Source organism: Symphodus melops (genome assembly GCF_947650265.1).
Source record: "Symphodus melops genome assembly, chromosome: 10".
NCBI classification, from domain to species: domain Eukaryota; kingdom Metazoa; phylum Chordata; class Actinopteri; order Labriformes; family Labridae; genus Symphodus; species Symphodus melops.
Window position 1 is genome coordinate 16,638,667 of NC_136700.1, and position 22,215 is coordinate 16,660,881.

General features: G+C 38.7%; 2 protein-coding genes across 5 annotated transcripts; one reads left to right on the forward strand and one right to left on the reverse strand.

Moving 5' to 3' along the window:
- Positions 1–1,171: 1,171 nt before the first annotated feature.
- gmps (guanine monophosphate synthase) lies at positions 1,172–12,770 on the reverse strand. Of its 2 annotated transcripts, none has more exons than XM_079353716.1 (16): positions 12,458–12,770; positions 10,877–11,049; positions 10,656–10,770; positions 10,233–10,330; positions 9,247–9,350; positions 8,864–9,057; positions 7,983–8,148; positions 7,687–7,838; positions 6,826–6,999; positions 6,532–6,637; positions 6,323–6,438; positions 5,487–5,612; positions 4,456–4,571; positions 4,235–4,365; positions 3,257–3,429; positions 1,172–3,142 (listed from the first exon to the last, which is right to left on the reverse strand). In XM_079353716.1, exons 1-16 carry the CDS (start codon positions 12,482–12,484, stop codon positions 3,041–3,043), a joined length of 2,073 nt encoding a protein of 690 aa, XP_079209842.1. In that variant the 5' UTR covers positions 12,485–12,770; the 3' UTR covers positions 1,172–3,040. The 2 variants fall into 2 exon arrangements, with proteins under 2 accessions (XP_079209842.1, XP_079209841.1); XM_079353715.1 differs by lacking the exon at positions 12,458–12,770 and adding an exon at positions 11,901–12,076.
- On the forward strand, positions 11,371–22,210 carry slc33a1 (solute carrier family 33 member 1). 3 transcript variants are annotated; one of them, XM_079353719.1, is made up of 9 exons: positions 11,371–11,456; positions 16,900–17,353; positions 17,460–17,613; positions 17,743–17,938; positions 18,054–18,253; positions 18,384–18,568; positions 18,666–18,783; positions 19,594–19,809; positions 19,904–22,210. In XM_079353719.1, exons 2-9 carry the CDS (start codon positions 16,941–16,943, stop codon positions 20,069–20,071), a joined length of 1,650 nt encoding a protein of 549 aa, XP_079209845.1. In that variant the 5' UTR covers positions 11,371–11,456; positions 16,900–16,940; the 3' UTR covers positions 20,072–22,210. The 3 variants fall into 3 exon arrangements, with proteins under 3 accessions (XP_079209845.1, XP_079209843.1, XP_079209844.1); XM_079353717.1 differs by lacking the exon at positions 11,371–11,456 and adding an exon at positions 16,195–16,459; XM_079353718.1 differs by lacking the exon at positions 11,371–11,456 and adding an exon at positions 16,195–16,314.
- The last annotated feature ends 5 nt before the right edge of the window (positions 22,211–22,215 follow it).

The following is a 22,215-nucleotide window of genomic DNA, read 5'->3' on the forward strand; positions in this document are numbered from 1 at the left end:
AGGACAAACAACCATACACAAACAAAAGCCCATTTATTTCTTTTAGCTTGAAAGAAAAAAAGAGTTTTTTCTCAGTTCTGTCAAGCTTTTCTTCTGTAAATAAAATGCATTGTATCAGTCAGTAACAGGTCAGCTACACAAGATAAACCGCCAAAGGCCAGGAGTTAACAAGCAGAAACATGTGCTAACTTGTGCAGTCTTGTGTCACAGCTACTGTTTCAAATTGTCCTTTGTCCCCAGAGTGCATGTGCTGTGTTGTGTTGATGTCTTACTGCGCTTGTCTGCTCTTGTCTCGTAGTCTTCGGGGAAAAACATACACCTGAACCCTCCAGCACACCGAGGGACCTCTGCTGGGCAAGAGGGACTTACTTCACACAAATGGGCATTCATTTAATCAATTTCAAACATATATGGCTGGCCACATCAGTCATTTATTACTATGATTACAGGAAATCATACAAATAATTATCACTCAAAGTAGAAATTGTGAAAAAGGAGGAGATAAAACTGGAAAATTTACTGATGAAAGTGATACATTTTTGTGTGATGTCTGAGGCACATGAGAGATGTAAGATACTGAGCACTGTGAGATATCACTTATATGCCAGACATGGCTTTGAGCAGATATTTGTAGAGGCACGAGGTAAAAAGAAAAAAAGGTCAGCCAATAAAAACCTTATCAGGATGACTATGTATTGGCACTTTTCAAATGTTAATCAAATGTGTACGTTTAACGTTTGAACTACAATTTATTATGACTGATTTAAAAAGAGAACACTCTAAAATCAAAAGGCTGTAAAGGAAGCAAGGGAAAAACACGTTTAAAGGTTAGCTAGAGCAAAGGAAAGGCATCTGATGAACTAGTCAGCTCAAAGAAATTCTGCAACCACATCTGGATTTATTTATTCCTTGAAATAAATTGATCAAAACTTAGATTTGAATTTGAAGATTATGTAGAAAGCTTTACATAAATTGTGATTCTGATTTGAAGTTGCTGCATTTTGCAGTTTCTAGTTTTGAGAGGAATACATGTTCTAATATACCACTGAGCTTACAGTTTACAATACTTCTGTTATTGCTCTTTATTCATAGAAACCACGTTTATTGTTATTAGAAATGAAGATATCTGATAGTTAAGCAGTAAAAGATAAGTATCTCCTAAAAGAAGTGAGAAGTTTCAACATGAAGATCTTTATTAAAGCTTAGTTTTCCATTTTACAAATGTCATCATCGATGAAACTGCATGCAGTGGCTTGGTTTGAGGCACGTGACTAAAGGAGGATGAGTGTAGAACAAAACTGAAGAAAAAAAAATTAAATTGCATAACTTATTCTTATTCATATTGCAATTAAACTACAAAATCGTGTCCATTATCCTCAAGTTGTTGTTCGTAATGGAGACATACTTTCTGTAACAGAATATACTTACTTGGAAAAAGACATAACTGGGAAACACACTAATTAGCAGTTCAGACAAGTTAGGAAAAACAATGTACTTTGCATTGGGAGAATTTTCCACTAAAAGGTCAAGGATTTAACAGGGGAAGAGAGGCACAAAATCATATTCTGGAGGCATGAGAACCACCAGGAGTGTGTCTATTTCAGGAACAATACACATTTTAAAACTCAGTTAAACCTGAGCACTGTATTCACTGAGATATGACGAGACTGAAGACAAGAGATATGAAGTGCTGAATGTTTTGACCGTGTAGGACAAAAAAAAAAAGAAGTTTTGGAGAAACAGTGATCTTACATTAGAGATGGCGACAGACTGTGCTCATAACCTGAACTTTGACACTACTTAGAGACATTTATGAGGTGAAGTTCTCACTGGATGCAATGCTGATAATGCCAATACTTAAAAGGTGGAAACAAGCCTAAATGTGCAAAAAATGTGCCCTTGTACAACAAAGGAGCAGCCAAATGGTGATGAAATGACAATTGCAACTTACACAATTTAGTTATAAACTCTAATGTACTTATAATTTCATTAATAGCTAGTCCCCTTGCCATTTTTATTCTTCATAAAAAGCATACATATTGCAGCATGAGGAGAAAAAGTGTTATATCCTCCTTTTGGGAAATATCCCAAGGAATAAACAAAAGCAATAAAACAGGCACATACAAAGTCACCCACCATATTGGCCTCCTGCACATCTGCATACTAGTCCTCATACTAAAGCTTATCTTGGATTGACTGCTGACCACAAAGGGTTAAGCAACAAGTCAAGAGATCTTTTCAACAATTTAGCTTTGACAAATCGACAGAGGAGCCCATAACATTACATATCACCACAGCATATTCCACTTTTGGCAAAAAGAAACAAAAAAAAAAGCTTTAAAATTACTGATTGGTCACAAGGGTCGTCAGTCCAAATTTACTTTAGACAGACGACCTTCTTCATAGCACAGTATAGAGGCAGAAAGTGAAAACTAACAGGATCGTCTAAAGTTGAGAACATTCTGACCTACAATGGTAAGACAGACACCAGACAAAAAAGTCAACAAAAGTAGTTACTAAAGATTTTCAGTCTCTCTCTATCTGCTCTTCTTCTTTACTTGACACGACTGTTTGCTTTTCATGTTTAGCTCATCCCATAACGCAATCTGAGGCACAACATTAAAGTCCATGTGATGAACTTTCACAGCTTCTCATCGCTTGTCTTTTAAGGTTGACCTTACAAAAAGGAAGCAGCAATTTACCTTTTCATAAAAGAAGAAAAACACTGTTGCACATGGATCAAAAAAAAAAAAAGACAATATATTATCAATAACCAACATGAATCAATCCCTATCGCCAAAAATATTAAGACCAAGGAGGAGTTGTGGGGAGAGCAGAGTAGAGGCGCCCCTGCATTTGCACCCGTCACAGTACGGTCTGCCTTCCATGGGAATGTTGAAGAGAGGGGTGGAGGTACAGGAGCAAGGGGAGTATAATAGGAAGGGGGACTGAAAAGGGGGGAGTTCACCAGCCCTCTCTGTTATCTGTTGAGAGTGTTTGTGCATTGTGTGTGTGTTCTATCGGTATGTCGTAATGCGTTTCATTCCCACTCTGTGGTGCCAGGTGGCTTGGAGGTCAGATCATACATGACTCTGGAAATGCCGGGGATCTTTTTGATCTCATTTACCATCTTCAGAACCACCTGGGAAAACAGAAAATTAACTAATTACAGCTGAAGAAAAAAAGTTAAGGCGAAAATCATTCAACGTCAGAACATTCTTCTAATATCAACTTTTGAGTTTAAATGATGGTATACCTCCTCTGGGATATGGTTGCCCGGCATGGCGGGAATGCCAGTCATGAAATCGCTGGTGATAAAAGTGCGGACCACAACAGAGCGCCGGCAGGATGGCTGCTTTTGCAGTGGGTCCCGGTCAAAGTGCAGGGGTGTCAGGATGACTGGCATCTGGCTGATCTTACCGGAATAGCCTTAAAAAGAGGAATAGTCAAAGTAAAGGAACAAATATTTCTGATAAAGGGACGTGGCTGCATTGCCTCTGATTGAATCTGTAAACCACTTTGAAGAATGTATTCAGCATTTTTATCTGGACAGTGAATCACACCAACAAGACAGAGGTCGATCCCTTCTCTGTACAATAAACCTTGGATTTCTACTAACAAAAAAGTGAAAAAACAAACATATTCCATGAATTTGCTATAGTTAAAAAATAAATAAATAAAAAAAGAGGCCAGAATACCCCTCGTTCAATGTTTCGATAATAGACTTGGTATGACTGGTGCTGCCTGAAATAATTAATTGATAAATAACCAAATACAAACTGTGGGTTTGTTTGTACATACCTCAGAAACAAAATGTCTAAATGGATTATCCGTGTTTGAACATCACCATGAATTGTTTGTAACTAATGACACTGAGACTAAATCTTTTTTTTAACCCTTATAACACATTTTCAGTAAGCTTTATGAAATACTGAATGAAACTAAGCTCATAGAAACGTACAGTCATTTTACAAAAGAACATTACTTATTGGAGAACATTTTAAAAGATTTGGTTTAGCCCTTGGGAAATGTTCATTCCTCTACATAGATGCAAGTATGGAGGCAGTTAAATTACAACGGTAACAGAAGAGCTTGGCTCTACAGGAACAGTGTTGTCAGATAAGACTTTTGGCTGCTTCTCGTTTACTGAGGTTTCAAACACTTCAAAACAGTAATCCTTCAAAAATAATCTGTGAAAGTTCAATCCATATGGCTAGCAAACACAAATTCTTACCAGACTCTCTAAGGATAGAGTGAGCTACAAAGTCAGCCTGTCTGAGCGTGCTCAGAACACCTGTGGTCAGGAAAGTTGGGGTAATGTCTGTTGGTGGTTCTTTCACGTGGGAACCAAATACATACACAACTCTGGAAAGGAGAAAAAGGTGACAGTGGGTTTATTGGTGACAGCAAGTGGCTATAGAGGCATATCACTGGGAGCAAAGGTTTGTGTACTACCTGTTGATGCTATGGCACATGCGAGGGATGAGTCTGGCCAAGAACATGAGAGATTCCCAATGTGGAGATTCTTTACTTGTGACACCACACACGTAACTGTAGGACCGGCAATCCCCCTGAGACACAGATAGAATTTTAAAGTTTAAAACAAACATGCTTTACTATATAGTGTTCGCCTGCTAGAAACAACATGATATCAAAAGCTTTCAAAAATATCAAACTTTTTTATATTCTTTTTTTAAACAGTAATGTCTCTGAAAGAAATAACTGCACATTCCTGTTTTTGACTAGAACAAACTCCAGTAAAAACATGCCTGTGTTTATCTTACGTCTCCTGTCTGCCCACCAATCTGAGGTTTAGGGTAAATATACAAGTCTGGCTAAAAACAGGAGCACGAAGAAAAACGTCTGTCTGACTGCAGTATATGGGCGAGAAAAGTGGCCATGCTTAAGATAGACAAATGAAAAGGGATGTTTTTCTAACCACAGTGAGCTTTTTCTACACAAAACTCCTTTTGTAGGCGCTAAAGTCTTACACTGGTGGAAAGCAGAGGAGTTGAAGAACTGACATGGTCTATAAAAAACAAAACAAAACAAAAAAACCTTCTTTGGCTGGAAAAGGTCCATGAGTAAGAAACTGAGTGGCTTTGTGTGGGTGGGTGTGTCTCGAGGTTAACCTCTAAATTACAGTGGAAAGACAACGAGACTAACAGAAAAAGAAGCACACACTGTTTCCAGCTTCCCCTGTTAATAAACATTTATGTGCAGTCTTGCATCTGAATCCTCCATAAACACGAATAACAAGCGGCTCCTAACTAAATTAATCAACAATATTTGGCTACGCCTTTAAGACTGTTCAGAGAGTCCCATATTACCCTCTAACTATTTCACTGCACTTAGAGACATGTGGGCTGCACATTGGTACCATTTTTCAAAATTGGTTTTTAGATCCTAAAGACTGTTCATTTTTGAAAGTGGAACATATCAAGTAACTGATTGGATATTAATGACTGATTAACCAGCTTGATTACCTGAACGCCGACAGTTTTGATGGGCAGCAAGAAGGCATTTAGTGAATGAAGGCTGGTGATCTGCATGAGCTTCTCTTCCTCCTCATCTGATATGCACGACTTGACTCTCTGCAGCAAAGCATGTGGCTGGGAAGAAAAGACAGACACTTCTCCTTTAGTTTCTTTAAACTCTAACATAAAACACTGTACATCTTATTGACTAAACACATGTGCACACATGTGAAACATGCAGGGCTTCACAAGTGTGCACATCTGTCCAACACAGCTGCAAGTAAAAAAAAAACCAAAACTAAAAAAAACTTTAAAAAAACTGAACGATAATAACAATAAGGCTTTTTGCTGCAATGTGACCAAACCGCCAGAAGAGGTTGCACATTCTTAGCTACATCATCAACCTGGACAGTTGACTTTCAATAGCATGCATCTCATTCTTAGAATTTGCATTGACATATTCAAATCCAAGAGACAGTAGCAAAAAACTTTTTAGGAAAGTGCTCTATAGCTTGTTCACAGCCATATACAGTATGTGACCAGTCCACTATTTAGGCTTCTTAAGGTCACAGAAGTGTTTAATGTCAAACACTGTTAATAAGACTTTGCTCACTAAAAATACTAGTATATTCTTTGGGATAGGATTTGTCTGTATCAGGGTATTTTTCGAGTTTTAGTCTTCTGAAAGCGCTGATTCAAATGTGCGAGCTTCACTGAAAACAGCGACATGCAAATTGTTTTACATATTTAAAACGGTTGAGTGCACAACATATAGAGATTGAAATGAAGTGCTAACATTCACATTCATTCACAGCACTCATTTCTGTTTTCTTTAACTCTCTGACCTTTTTGACACTAGCTGAGAAGTCTGTGACAATTTTGAGAATGTTGTTTGTTTCGGCGAAGTCCTTGCAGATGTAGGGCTCCTCTGCACAAATCACCCTGATGGACAAACCAGGACCTGAAGGCGAAAAAAGAAAACACAAAATCATGACTTATATATGAAGCTGAGATGTAAAGCTTTCTGCTTACAGGTATTTGTGTATGAGCTTGCCTGGGAAAGGGTGTCTGCAGACGATCTCCTCTGGCAGGCCCAGCTCCCTCCCCAACGCTCTGACCTCATCTTTATGGAAATCTTTCAACGGTTCGATTACTTTTCCCTGGAGAATCATAAAACAGTGACATAAGCTTTTTCTACAGTAGGAGATAAATTGGGGAATAAGGAAAAGTGCATAATATGGCATTTCTGTAAAAGGACCAAACAAAAGCAACAGACATGAGAAGGAGACGTTTCAATGTTGTATTAAATCAGTGGCACATCATGATTGTATGTTGATGTGTGCAGTACCTCATCTCTGAGTTTGCGGATGAGTTCAGTGTCGTTGTGGTGTGTTTTGATGACCTCTGCCTTGCCACTGGCAATATGAGAGGCGCTCTCAATGAGATCAGGCCGCAAGGTACCCTGGGCAAGGAAAACCTCCTCTGGCTTCAGGTTCATCTCGCCTATTACTTCATTTGCAACCTGTGTAACCACACAACTCACTTAGACAGATGCAACAAAGAACTGGAACAGGAAAGGCAAAAAAAGAATCAATAATGGCAGATACATACAAATGTGAAGTACCGCGTTTAGCTGAACGGATAAATTAGTAATGAACAGGAGCAAGGCAGTGTACATGTACAAATCAGGGCTACCCAAAAAAAAATCACTACTAAATGCTGAATTTCAAAAGTTAGTTATGATGAACATCATTTGTAATCCAATTTTTAAAATTCTATTATTTTGCACATAACAGTTTTTGTTAAGTTGTTTTTATTTTGTACTGTCTTAACCGAGGGTGCTTTACTTCCTGTTTGGAATCATATCTGCTTTTATTTTTAAATAAAAAAATGTAAAAAAGTAAATGTAAAAAAGCTAACAGGATGAGTTTAAAGGGGAAATGTTTGATGTCACAAGGTGCATATTACTTTTGACTTATTTAAGCGTAATGATCCAGTCATAGGTGTCCGTCTTTATGGGAGCAGAAGGAGATTGCATGACTCAACTAAAGTGTGCTGATAACACATGATGAATGTGATTTTAAAAAACTGAAAGTGTTATTTCCAAACTTAACTGCGTGTGAAAATCATGTTAAAAGCTGACAGTCCAAGTTCAAATAGAAATGTGACAGTTACGACTTTAAAAAAAGAAACAATTAAAAGAACCCACTTTTACAAATGTATCTCCAATGATTTTCCTTTTCTCCTCTGGGTTGGTTGTCATATTTAAAGTTTTGCTGATACGTTTTCGTGGTGTCCTGTCTTCATCAGAAATGGGAAGGGTTGTTGTTCCATTGTAGAAGGTATGAGCGGCATTTACCACTAAATAGAGCAACATTTAAGAAGAGACAGGAGAAGAATAAAGACATGGTTAGGTAATACATCATAGCTAATCTTGTATTATTATGATGATAGAACTTTAACTTGACACACTATGTCACAGTAAGTATTGCTCTCCGTCCCCACCTTTGAGTTTGATGCCCAACTTGGTGAGGGCCTCCTCCACACTCTGACTCTCTCTCTTCCTCATGAAGCCGTTGTCAATATGAACTGCTATCACCTGGTCCTGGTTCAAAGCTTTGTTGAGTAGAGCTGTGCAAACTGTTGAGTCTACACCACCACTCAGTAACACCTAAAGCAATCATCAGAGACAGTCAAAAAGTTAAGCCAGACAATTTTTTAGTAGTTGCATCACGTCATCTTAGCCTAATTATTATAATTCCATGCCATAATTGTACATGTTAGCCTTCAAATGTGTTTGGCATTTCTTTCTTCTTTTTTTTTTTTTAACATTTTTTCTTTTGACAGCTGATAAACATTAAGAGGAGGAAATGACATTAGGAGACAACCACCGATCAAGAAAATAAAAAAAACAATTGCCAAAGCAACTGTAGTAACAACCTATGACAGAGTAGAAATCCAGTGATCATATATTTCTCAGACTGTCACTGTCAGGAACAAGAGTAAGAATCTGTGTGTATTTCTTTAAAAGTAACTCCTGCACTTTGAGCCTTTTTCCAGCACTCACTTATCGTCTTTACACTCCTGAGACGAGGCCCAGTTTGAAGGCGCTCAGGGAGCCGTCTAGTCTACCTCTTTCCAGATAAAACACAGTCTCATTTGAGGGTTTAATTTGTTCTTCTTAACATCCCACTGATGCTGCTGGTGTCAGTCCTGCCTGAGCAGCTAACACACATTACATTCACCACACAAGCACAAGACTTTGGTTTAAGTCAGAGGAAAAAAAAACAACTTAATTTTGTCCCCTTTGTAAGTCATCTCTCAGGACTGTAACGTGTTTGGATACCATCACCACACATTCATTGAACTAGTGCAGAAGAACTCACCAGCACTTTAGATTTGTCCACTTTTTCTTTGATCTCGTCAATGCAGACCTGTTGGCGGTTTTCAACAGTGAAGTTGCTTGTGCATCCTGCGATCTCGAAAAGAAAGGTACGCAGCATCTCCATGCCTCTCTCCGTCAAGTCAACCTCAGGGTGAAACTGTGTCCCATACAGCTTCTTCTGTTCATTAGCGATTCCTGCATATTAAAAAAAAAACGTTTTCTATTTATACTGTTGGACTGTACTCATGACACACACCACAAGACAACATAAGGATTTCTGATGGATTCAATTAAAAAACGAGCTTTAAATCATCCACTTTAGGCTTTTAAACATAAGTAAAAATTAAATAAACATGGTCACAGCCTGCCTAATAATCTGCTCACCTGCAATTATATTCCCTGATTGGGCCACCACTTTAAAGCCATCAGCCACCTTATCCACACTGTCTCCATGGGTCAGTAGGACCAGCTCCTCCTTCTGAAGGCCTCTGATAAAAATAAATACACAGCTTGTTGTCATGTGAATGAACTGAAGTGAATTTCCAACTCTTTAAGACACGTGAGTATTTGGGAAACAGCTCGGAGAGGTATTAGATGACAAACATTGATGACACAAGAGTGACATGTTGCATGAACGAGCTGCAGTTATTTTACAGAAAAACTCCCAACGTTTTGTCCTCAACCACTGAAGTGATGAAATGGTACTGTTAGCATGCTAATTGATCTCGAGGTGATTACTGAATATTCTTTAAGAGTTGAGTCAAAGTGATTTGCATCGCCTTTTTCTTCAGGCCAATTCCATTAACTTCTGAAAGCACAATCAGAAGTTGCAATAATTAGAGTTTAATGAAGAAATATAAGGCTTGTCAGATAATGTGGTGCTTTATTGTCATCTACATTTGCATTAACAAATGTCTTGTTAAAGGCCAGTCCACACACAGCTTCACTCTACAGATAAACATTATGACTGCTTTGTATGCCAGTAGTTAAGAGGGGCAACGGGTCAGAAAACTCACGGCTCTGAGCAGATCACTGTAGCTGGGATCTATTTCATTACTACCAGTAGCACTACCACTGTCATATAAAATACTGCACCATAAAAGCTCCTTCACCAACCGTCTGTCGCTCTATGCAAAGACAAGCACCAGCTCAGTGGGTAATACTTGACATAAAAACCCTCCTCTTTCACTCCACTCTCATTCAAGCAATACCGTCTTCTGTGAAATCATTTTTTCTAACCAATATGTTTAGGGCCATGTTGTTTTTACCTCCAGTGCGCTTTTATAATCTGTCCTCAACTTAAAACTTTCAGTATGTTCATACAACATGTTAGTTAGCTGCATTTGGACAATACTTGTTTGCGTGAGCACCTGAAGAGAGAGCAAGTGTTGTCTAGTCCAACGCTGAACACTCCATCTTCCCTCACACTCTTTTTATGAACTGTGCCGCCAAACACCTTGTTCATCATCTGCCACAATACAAAACAGAAAAACACACAGAGCAAAGTTAACAGTTTGACAAAAAGTTTCCTTTTGGTGTGATTCAAAAATATGCAATAGCTGTCTGATATATGTAGAAAGATGATTCAGGATTGACGACTTCTGATTTAATTAAGAGAAACTTATGCTGTAAATAAAGCTGTCAGTCCCCTCTGCGTTGTAATGCCCCAACTGTCATAGTAGAGTTAAACTTAAAACGTCAATGAAGTGATAGTAAAGTGGAATTAAAGTACATTAAAAAAAAATTCCCAGAACATGCCTTTACAGAGCGTGTTTATGTATGTGTACAGATACCTGCATCCCATAGCAAATCCCAAGGACAGGCTTTCCTATAGTGAATATGGCAGGGTCAAACCAGGGGGCATCTTCTGCATAAACAGAGGCTGGTCCTCCTGAAATGATGACTGCCCTATAAAGACAAGGACAAAAAAACAAATCAAACCAAATGTATGACAAAACATAATAATGACAGAACGGGCTAGTATTCTAATGTGGCTCATATGTCTCATGCTCACCTGTAGCCCTGTTCTCTGATAGCAAAGGCCGGAGTCTCTAAAGGGAGGATCTCAGAGCGCACACATAGCTCTCGTACCCGACGGTCAATGACCTTACCATACTGGGCCCCAGCATCCAGGATCGCCACCGCTCCCTCACATGACCCATTCTGCGCTGCGCTGTTGATCTCCAGCTGTGGAGACAAACACAACAACAACAAAAAACACAATTTAAATGTTTACAGGGCTTTCAGAGTTCATGATAAACTCAGAAGATTTTCATACCTGCGTCTGCCACTAGTGTTTGTTCAAAAAAGTAAATGTAACGGTGTCAAAAGTTTGCCGTTTGTTTGAGCAGGAGGATGTTCACTGTAATCTACTACTCATGGTCTAAACAGTCCTCCATCTCTAACTTCACCGTGAAAAATGTGACTACATTAAGGCCAAACATAATTATGGTCATGTGAGCTCCAATTGAGTCACTTTAGTGAAACGTGCTGTAACCATTCAGCCGATCAATAAAAATCACATGAAACCCACAAGCTATTCAGAGGTTATAAGTGAGGAGACTTATTTCACTTTTCAAGGTTGCCTAAACAGGGTAGGAACAACTCTGAACATCTCTGCAAGTGTTTTAATTCCTAACATAGATGGAAGATTAATGTTTGAAAAAATGTAAATTATCTAAATTCATTTATAACACAATTATTTCCCTACTCAGCACTGGGCAGATCAGGGCTGCGTGAGGAGAAAAACGATCTGAAATGGTTAGTGGATCGATGTTTATAGAAGTCACTCATGTGAACCATAACTCTACAAGTACACTTCATATTGATGTTGAAACGTTGCCAATCAAAGCAGCTCTAGTAATCTAATCTCTAAACCAAACATGAACAATACATGATAGTTTTAGGGCAAACTTCATGTCAGCATTACAGAGCAGAAGTGCCACAAGTTTTCAGACCGGTAACATCAAGTTAGTGCTAGCTTAGTGACGACGTTAGCAAGCCTTACTGACAGCCGCCGCCTTTAATAAACGAGTTACGTTCATAGTCACTTTCCAAAATGAAGCCATGGCCATCGTAGTTAAACACCTATTATTAGTTTTAATTTATTGTAATTTTCCGAGGGAAGCTGGGTAACAATTAACCTATGTAGCATGCTAGCCCACGGATAGTATAAACACTAGTATTCGCCGTTAGCCTGTTAGCATCACGTCCTGCGAGCAACTGGCTAAGTTAGCGTTGCTATGCTAAAACCCACGCGGTGCTTGGAGGCAAAGGCTGCTCGGGGTGTCCTCCTCCATGAGAAGGTAACCCGAGTAAAGTGGTACAATGTGTGAAAGGTGTTTTGTTACAATCATTGGGATACCTTGTCCGGCTAGTGTACGCTATAATCAACATGTTATTGAAATACTGCAACAGGCATACAACAGCGTACTCAGAGCTCCTAAACGGAACTGGTTGCAACGTTACATGCTCTCTAACTTTCCCCCTTTAAGATATACACAGGCCGTCATTAACCGGGAGGGACTAGAGTCCTAACACGGAGTCAACCGGGCTATCCTATACCGGAGGAGTGGTTAGTAAAAGCTCCACTGACCTTGCTGTCTCCGTTGCACAGAGCCATGGAGGACTGCCGTGTTATGGAATGAGCTCTCCCCGACGCCTCAGTGTCCCAGCAGGTCTCACAGCTCAGAGAGAGAGAGAGAGAGAGAGAGAGAGAGAGAGGGGCGGGGGGCACTGGTTAGCTGCTGGCTCGGCACGCCGACTACTGTTTCTAAAGCAGACTGGGTTGTTGGATTAGCTATGGACTGTCAGCCTGTCCTGTCCTCCTCCGGATAAGGAATAACTTTCACTGAGGCAACAGACTAAATAAATGTGTCTGTGTTTCATGGGTGGAGCGGACAGTTCAATCTTCCAAAAAAAAATCAGTGACGAACATTTGTCCGACGGGGGATGGGCTTAGAGAGCAGAGTGGAGTTTGACTGCTGATGGTTTAACAACTATTTGGAGTTTAAATTTAAATTAGGCTTGGGTTCAACAAAGGTATATGTGAAGATGTGACATCTAAAGGCAGGCTCACAGTCAGAGGTGTCACTGAATCTCCAAGGATCGTTGCCATTTCATTGCTCCTGCCCAAAGCAAAATGACAATTAAATATTTGAATTGAAATGATTTTAGGGAACTTGTTCTTAAATCTATATTAATGTATACAATGGTCAAAAGATTACCATTACATAGCTAAGCTACATGTGTCCAACAACAACTGCATGACCTTATTGTTTACAGTAACTTTACAATTAGTAAATTTAGAGCATTGATATCTGACATGATCATATTTTTTGAATCATCTGATAAAATGATTGCATTTGGAAATGTCTGTAGTTTGTTAATTGTATATCTGAAATGTAGGTATAGACCACCGAATTGGAACTTCATTGAATACAATTAATTTGAAACATTCCCAAAAAAATGCCAACAACAGACTAATAGTTTCTGTTGTCACACTACCTAACAGACGATGTGTTAAACAAGTAAAATGGTTAAGAGAGTCACGTTGCAATACAATCTATAGAATCTACAGATAGAGTGAATCGACAAACCTTACACTTCACACTCTGCCTTTAGGCAGCAAGTATGTGAGAGGAATCCCTTGTACTTTAACACATCCACTCTAGTGTTCTAGGATTGGGTGACTGTACACTGAGGAATGTTCATGTTCTTTTACCAACAAGTTACCTTCAGAATCAGAGTGTTTGTGTGTGGCATTTGTGTTTGCCTTTAAATATCCCTAAGAGGTATTTTTTGTTTGGTTCATTATAATATATAGTTACAACATTCTTTCTGTACATACAGGATATTTATCACATACACCAAAGCTGGAATTCCCTGAAAATGAAGGGGGATGTCATGTTAAATACACAAGTAAGACAAAAAGACATCTCATGTTCCCCTTTGTATGTGTATATAAAACTGTCTGTCCAATTATCAGCGCCATCATGTGGCAAATAAAATGTATAGCAATTTAATTATTATTGAAATATATGCATATATTTATGTGTGTATGCATATGTCTGTTTATTTTCTTTCTCATTGATGTTCTGCTCGATGTCATTGTAAATTAGGGCGATATGCTCTCACTGATTTTTGAGTCTAAATAAAGATATATTATCAAGGGCATTGCAACATACCAGTTTTACATTGGCTGGTAGTTTGCAAACCAGTCTAACTATACTGTATATATAATGTTTGGGTTAATTGTTATGGTTGCCTTATTTGCTGGCCTCTGTTGACCCGTTTATAGTTTGGTTAATTTTTAAAGTAATGTAATGATGATAGTGCATGTTGTAATTGTGCTTTAATAGCTGCATATTCATAAACATGTTTGAAATTATTACAATTACCACAAACCTACTTAGACTTACAGTATATTGGGCCTCTGTGGGTCCTGTGCATTTGGTCATTCAGCCAAAAACATTTGCTGTAGTTAACTGTGCTGATTTAAATTTGTTCCATATTAGGATACTTTTCATATATTGACACTCACATAGACCTTCTCACATGATCACAACTCCAGCTTCATAGTGCTCCTGTAATCACATGCTGAACTACCCAAATGTGCTTGTTGTACTGTCACATGTCCTCTGTGAGGATAAGCAGCCTCACATGCACTCATAGCAACCACAAGGCATAGCATGCTGTTATTCATTACCTCTAACTCAAATATGGTTTAATGGGTGCATCATGACTTTCGGTAAAGGTTGTTTAGATTGAGATGGTTTCAGTGTGTTCGTTTTTCAACTATTAGGACAGGCAAAAAAAAAATCTATTTGTGAATGGATGAAAAATGCTCCCAATGAAATCAAGAATAGAATAGCATTGCACTCCCAGAATGCATTCCTCCTGTAATACCTACAGTCTTTAAATGTACTAGTTTAGTTTTAGTTTTAGTTTATTATTTTGTGGACAATCCCCTTCAAGAAGCAGCTTTTTGGGAGGTAGCGGCTTCAGTTATCAGGTCCCTCACCTCGGAATCCAAGAGGCAGACATCCTCTGTACAATGAAGTGTTGGCTTAAAACTTTCCTTTTTGATAAAGCTTATAGCTAGGGCTGGTACAGGTATGGACCAACCACTATGCTGCTATAGGCTAAGACTGCTGGGACATCTGCCACCTTGAGCTCCTGCCTCTTCCTCTCTCTCTCTCTGTGCATTCACACCATATTACTGCATGTCACTATCTGTAAACCTTAATGTATTTATTAACCATATACAGTACTTTTGAGCTCCCTTGTCTCATAGGTTCTTATTGGTGTGGACAACCTGCTCCTATGGACTGCTCCTAAGTGAATATACTGTATATAACTAATCAGAACAGCTTTTCATATTATCATTTCTATGACTATTAAAGGGAATCTTGGAGCTACAACCACTGATATCAGCCTTTCATCTTTTACCATTTCTAAATATCAATGTGAATCTTAGACCATGCTCAACTTCCACCTCTGATATTAACATAATCTGTCCTTCCCATTTTATCATCATAACAGTTGCATACGTTAAACTGATCAGTCTTTTATCAGTATTAGCTGTTAATGTCTTATTCATTGTTGTTATTATTGTTGCTCTGTTTGTCTCCATCCTTCTCATTTTTACTGTATTTCTATATTGCACTTTCTGAGCCTAATACCATTTCAGCAGATAACTGTTCAACATAGGTGTGGTTTGGCTCAAGATCTCTGCCTCTTAAAAGAAGGTTTTCCTTGCCACTGGAATTTAGCTTAATGTTGTTTAGTGCTAAGCTCATGATGGATTAATGTTGACTATCTGTAAATAATATAACAAAGAGTAAGGTATTTTACCTGCTCTTTTGAAACATGATGTAATGATGATGTATGATTTGTACAGTAATTTTAATTTATACTGTAATTATAGTAAGCTGCACTGTTAAAATATATTTTTTGTGTTCATTTAGTAATTACCTAAATTGTGTAAAATACACGTGTAAAACTCCCAGGCATGGTTTGATTTATAAACCTTTATTGAGAATGACAGTTCAAATAACAAATCTTTTTATACAGCATATTTTATGCAATGGGCATTCGACCTGACCATGGGTAATATATTTTTTGAAAACACATCCAACCTTTGGCGGCTTACACTCTATCATAATAAATCTGCAATAATGTTAGGCTCCTTTATGCCAAAGACACTTGCCAACCAATCAGATATGCATTTTCCAATTCTTGGAGTCCTTGAAGATAAAACTAAACCCGTTTCTTGTTCTCTCTAAAGCTGATTGTTTTAAAATGTTCGCAGTGTCACTAAAGCGGAACTATGTTCACTTCAGCTTTGACACGTCAGCTGTAGCTGCTGGACACATTTCGACGTTGCACACGCTGCACTTCCTGCTTCTTCTGTGTTGATGTTCACCTATGTAATCTGTTCTGTCTGAAACGGTATTAACTGTTTTTGTATTTCTCACTTTTATTACATTGGAGCAACTTAGCGTCTCAGTTTCCAGCGCATGATCCGTTGTGTGTCTCTGTGATTCAGTGATTTCTGATCTGAGTGTTTGAATCGGCATGCTGTCATTATCACTAGGTATGCATGGATTCCTCTACTGCATTTGTGATTTTACTTCATTTTCCCAATCATGTATGCTTATGTTTACATTCGTTCTTACTCCACATGTATTTTTTCGTCGTTTTTTTTAACTGATGTCTTCACTTTTCAGGTTAACCTAACATCTGGTCATTTTAAGGTGACACTGGCTACTTTCAGCTAACACTCTTTGATTGTTCTGCTACATACATCATTTAGTTTTATTGCTTACTGTCATCGATATATTTTACTCTGTTCTCTATGCACATCGTATTTTTTATGTATTGATGAATTCTTTGAGCAGCCTGTCTGTTGATTATGGCAACAAAAAATAATAATGGCAACCAGATGACTTTAAATATGGATCATACCTCCAGACACTTGAAGGCAATTAGCAGTCAATCGAACTTTTTCAATAATCATTGCTCATTCTTTTTCAGATTTGCTGAGGGCACAACAGGTTTGATGCCCGTGCTTCAACATGGAGCACTCAGATTTGAGCACACACAAGAACGGGCGGCAGAGGAAGCTGGTGGGTGGCACCTTTCCATCTATGAGCATGAGAGCAAAGGACAGGGGAGAATCCAGCTCCTCTGAACCAGAAGTAGAAGATGAAGCAGAGGATCTTATCAGTGGGTCAGACTCTGAGAACAGGAGACAAAGAGTCCCGCCTGGGATTCGTGGCGAGATGGCGAATGTGTCGCTTCTTCTGTTCCTTTATGTGCTTCAGGGGATTCCTCTGGGACTTGCTGGTAGCATTCCCTTAATCTTACAGAGCAAGAATGTAAGCTACAGAGACCAAGCCTTCTTCAGCTTTGTCTTCTGGCCATTTAGTCTGAAGCTTCTATGGGCACCACTGGTGGATGCTCTCTACTTCAGTAGGTTTGGTAGAAGGTAAGAGGAACACTTAAGTTTTTAACAGCATACAATTATGGAAATGTGGGTTTTTTTTCTGTTCCACTTATATCTTTCCTCATTTATCTCTGACATCATTTTGCAGAAAGTCATGGCTGGTGCCGACACAGTACCTGCTTGGCCTCTTTATGATCTACCTCTCAATGTCAGTCAATTCAATGCTGCAGAGCGAAGGAGGCCCAAAGGTCGTAACACTTACTGCAGTCTTCTTTATGCTTGCCTTCCTGGCGGCGACACAGGTAAGAAATCAACACTGGAAAAAATAAAAATAATAATATATATATATATATATATATATATATATATATATGCAGAAAGAAAAGTACATTCAACTTGATAGTACCCCTCCCATCGTTTGTGCTTCAAAGGATATAGCTGTGGATGGTTGGGCCCTGACTATGTTATCAAGAGAGAACGTCGGCTATGCTTCCACGTGTAACTCTGTTGGCCAGACAGCCGGCTACTTCTTGGGAAATGTGCTTTTTCTGGCTCTGGAATCAGCAGACTTCTGCAACAAATACCTCCGTGTTGTGCCCAAGGACACGGGCATTGTCACTTTGCCAGGTATTATCACCTCCTGATGTAAAAGATGCATTAGGAAAAATTTGCTTTTTTTATGAGCAAACTGCAGTTTGGGAAATGAGGATACTTAGTAATGCTTTCCAATTTCCTGATTCAGATTTCTTGTTTTTCTGGGGAATGGTGTTCCTGGTTTCTACAACATTGGTTGCCCTCATCAAAAGTGAAAATAAGCACAACAAAGGAAAGAGGAGAGTGCATGAAGAGACACAGGGTGTCATGGAAACCTACAAGCTGCTCTTTTCTATCATCAAAATGCCCACCGTCTTCACCTTTTGTGTCCTGCTTCTCACTGCTAAAGTACTTAAACATCTCTTGATAATGATTTGGTTTTTCTTTTTGAAACATGGCTGAATTGGTACATTTTCTGCCCAAATACCTATTCCTCATTAAGTGAAGATGCCTTGTGTATGCCCTCTGCGTGTTTCAGATTGGTTTCTCTGCAGCTGATGCCGTGACAGGTTTGAAGCTAGTGGAAGCAGGAGTTCCAAAGGAGCAGCTGGCATTGCTGGCAGTGCCCATGGTTCCTCTGCAGATACTTCTACCTTTGATCATCAGTAAATACACAGCAGGGCCCAGACCTCTGGATGTCTTCTACAAGGCGTTCCCCTTCAGGTTGTAACACACGAAAACTCCACCAAATATCCTTGAATACTCACATTTAATGAAAAAAAAAAACCAGCTAACGGTCATTGTTGTGTTGTGGTGGCAGGTTGCTCATAGGACTGGAGTATGCTCTGCTGGTGTGGTGGACTCCAAGTGTCAAACAAGAAGGAGGGTTCCCTGTATACTACTTTGCCATTGTGCTGCTTAGCTACGCATTACACCAGGTTTGGCCTTCTGTCCTGCTTTCTCTTGTTACACTTCTACCATTGCCTACATGTTCTCAGCAACGTGCAGAGTCCTTTTACAAAAGAACTATGTTAGTGTGTTGGTCCAAAGTTCAGATATTTATCAAATTATTCAATCAACTTCCATGCAATACTGTAGACATTGTTTATACAAAGCATGACTGCAACTGACTTCAGTTAACCCTTAACCTAAACTCTAATGCCATCTGCTGGTAAAAATGTGAATGAACGTCTCGACACGCTCATACAGACACTAAGGCAGGGGTCTCAAACTTTTCTTCATCTAAGGGGTTACTTTGAAAAAATTAAAGTGGTTAAGAGCTACTTGCATCACATCACTTGCATTTATTAACAGAGCTCACACCAGATGAATTAAGCTACTGTTCGTACATGTGTTAAATAAGCCAATGCTTATCAATAATCTCAAATTAAATAGCTTTATTTTTGTATTTTTTTTTACACAGTCAGTCAACCTATAGGCAAGTTACTGTAGACCTGTCTGTGAGCTAGTGGTCTGTTGGAGACCCCTGCATTAAGGGTTCCCAGACAATGAGTTCTTCTGATTTCAGTTATACCCTGACTTTTCCTCGAATGTCTGCATTTGGTTGACATCAGTCACAACATGTTTGGTATATTGGAGTGAGGGAGATTTCATTTACACCTCTTGTAACTTTTAAACCTGACAGTTTATAAGAATCAATGTATTAGATATTCACGAAAGAAAGAAATCATGTTTTTACATTTCTTAGATATGATCAACTTGAACAAATGGTTTCCATTTTGTTACAGGTGGCTTTGTACAGTATGTATGTGGCCTGTATGGCCTTCCATGCCAAAGTAAGTGACCCCCTCATCGGAGGGACTTACATGACCCTGCTGAACACTGTCACTAACCTCGGAGGAAACTGGCCATCCACTGTGGCTTTGTGGTTGGTGGATCCACTGACCTCGAAGGAGTGTCAGGGGGCTGTGGGGCAGAGCTGTGGCTCTGCAGACGAGTCAGGGGTAAGAAAGAAGGGGAAAGGGGGTGGGGGGGCTACAAGATAATATTCAGAGTGGAACATATAACTAATTATTTGTTCTCCCTTCTCATCTCCAGCTCTGTGTTAAGGAAGGCGGCACTTGTGTGACAACAATGGATGGTTACTATGTGGAGTCAGTGGTGTGTGTTATCATTGGTTTAGCTTGGTGGTTATGGTTAGGGAAGAAAATGAGGCGGCTGCAGGAGCAGAGCCCAGCTGCTTGGAGGTGCAGAGCCGATCAATGACGACACTCAACAGAGCAACAGACTTTTTGCCCCTCATTCAAACAATGATTGAGAGTGGAAATTTTGTAGTTCCACCCTAATCCGTTTGTCTAAGTCCTGTTGGAGCTGCTACATTCAGAAAACAGCCTGTTACTCATCTCGAAGTTCATAAATGTAATGAATGGAGTGACTGTCTCTAAGAGGATGATTTGTTTCTGTTCTGAAAGTGTAACAGAGGCCTCCAATGTAAACATTTCTGACTAGCAAAGAAGTTTTTTAAAAAACATCAGCTTTTTAACAAACTTTTTTTCTGCTGCTCATGATAATAAAACCAAACCAGTGTGTATAGGTTTAACCTGCTTTGATTTACTGATTGTAACTGACTACATTTAAGGTCAAAGTAGAAAAAAAGTTGTTTCTATGCAGAGTTTGCCTTAAGCGAAAAAGAAAAAAAGCCACAATCAGTCAGCGCCATTGACTTTACCTTCCTGTCTCTAGAATATCTGCAAAAGGAAAGGGGAAAAACTGAAAAAAAAAAGTTATTACAAATTGACTGTATGCACTTGCTGTTGAAGTCAGCCAATCTGTTGCCAGAGCAGGTTAAACCCACTTCATCTTGATTGCTACCATTGTCTCAGATATGTACCAATGAGTTTTTTTTTTTTTTTTAAATTTAAACGTTAATTTTTTCCCCAATTTGAAGTCATTTGTGCCTTTGTTAGTTTTTTGTTGGGCAAGAGTGTTTAAGCGGCATTTAAACTGTAAAGGTACAGTAGGCTCAAGAAGAATATTTTGGTATACACAAATACTGCTCTTATTACCCCAGTTCTGTTGCCTTTTTTCTCTCAAAGCTGAGGACACAGTCCTTATAAAGACTCTTTATTTGCACATAATGCAAAACGTATACCAACACTGACAATATTACAAATCGATCCTTAACTGAACCAAGATATCATAAATGTTACACATTGTAAAAGGCTCTCATTTATCCAGACTTTCTTAAATCGGGTGTTTTTCTCGTCATAGGGACCAGTCCTTCAAAGAAATCTTTGATGGTTCAGCTTTTTTATTTAAATCTCAGATATCAAAACGGACGGTTTGGTTAATTGTTTTCACTCAGCTATTTGCATTTACAAGACTGAAATAATATGAAAATATATATGTTTTTCCAGCTAGTCTCGCAAAATATTCAGAGCAACTGTTTTCATAGGCTATATGATCATGTATGGCAACTATGAATGTAACAGTAATCCTTGTTTCAGAAAGCTTTGCAGTGTAAGAAGGGATCCCATTTAAGACAGACACCAGCCTGAAATGAAAACAAATGCTGTTTTCTTTCCCAAACGCTGATTCTAGAGAAACACTCTGGAGATGCTAATGCCTCCGTAATGTTTTGCTAACTGTACATAATAGTGAGAGTTTCAGTAGTTTCTCCAAAGCCAGCACTGAATATCCCACTGCTTTGTCAATCATTAATATGGAAGCACACAACCAGGGTTCATGTAAGGATATGAGTTTGTAACCTGTTCTCCATTTGAAGTTTTGTATGCTTGAAGGTCGATGTTCTTTTGTATTGGGTCCATTCTTCTGCTGTAATGCACTTAAATACTTTCGATTATACTATGCGACTTGTTTTTGTAAAACCTCACTTTGCTTTGATGTTTCTTGGGATGTTCTAGTAGATTTTTGTCAGCCGGTCACTGTAATATAAGTTTTTGAATGAAACCTTTTTTTTTTTTTTTTTACAAACTGGGCATTCATGGGTTTGATTTTATTTGGATTTGTGTTGCTCACTTCAAGCTGTGTATTTAGGGTTTTATTATATTTGAATGTTTTTTTTTTAAATTAGTTGCCAATCTCTGCTGTGTTGACTTTTTGGTGACGGGGGGGGAAATATTAATTATTCTAAAGAAAACTGATATTTTTAAATTCCTCGAACCCTAAAAAACAAAATCATTTTGCTCTTACACTGCAGATTTCGTGAGACAGCACAGGATGACAATATAGAGACATATGCTTCTAGCTGTGCTTTTTGTGATGACAAACATAATGAAAGTTGACGTTTATAGGACGCATTGTTGATAAGATTTGAAAGATATATGCTCACTTGTGTTCCAAGTTGTTTGAATACAGATGATTACCAACAAACACAAAAACAGAGCACT

Bases quoted from the DNA above. Each gene is read 5' to 3' on its own strand.
- gmps (XM_079353715.1), bottom strand. From the start codon at position 11,936: ATGGCCATGGCTTCATTTTGGAAAGTGACTATGAAC. The intron at 9,058-9,246 runs GTGAGCAGATTA...TTTAATATGCAG, and splicing joins ATCAGGGAATATAATTGCAG to GAATCGCTAATGAACAGAAG. The intron at 7,000-7,686 runs GTGGGTTCTTTT...GTGGTTACACAG, and splicing joins TTGGAGATACATTTGTAAAA to GTTGCAAATGAAGTAATAGG.
- slc33a1 (XM_079353719.1), top strand. From the start codon at position 16,941: ATGGAGCACTCAGATTTGAGCACACACAAGAACGGGCGGCAGAGGAAG. The intron at 17,614-17,742 runs GTAAGAAATCAA...TGTGCTTCAAAG, and splicing joins CCTTCCTGGCGGCGACACAG to GATATAGCTGTGGATGGTTG. The intron at 18,254-18,383 runs GTACTTAAACAT...TGCGTGTTTCAG, and splicing joins TCCTGCTTCTCACTGCTAAA to ATTGGTTTCTCTGCAGCTGA.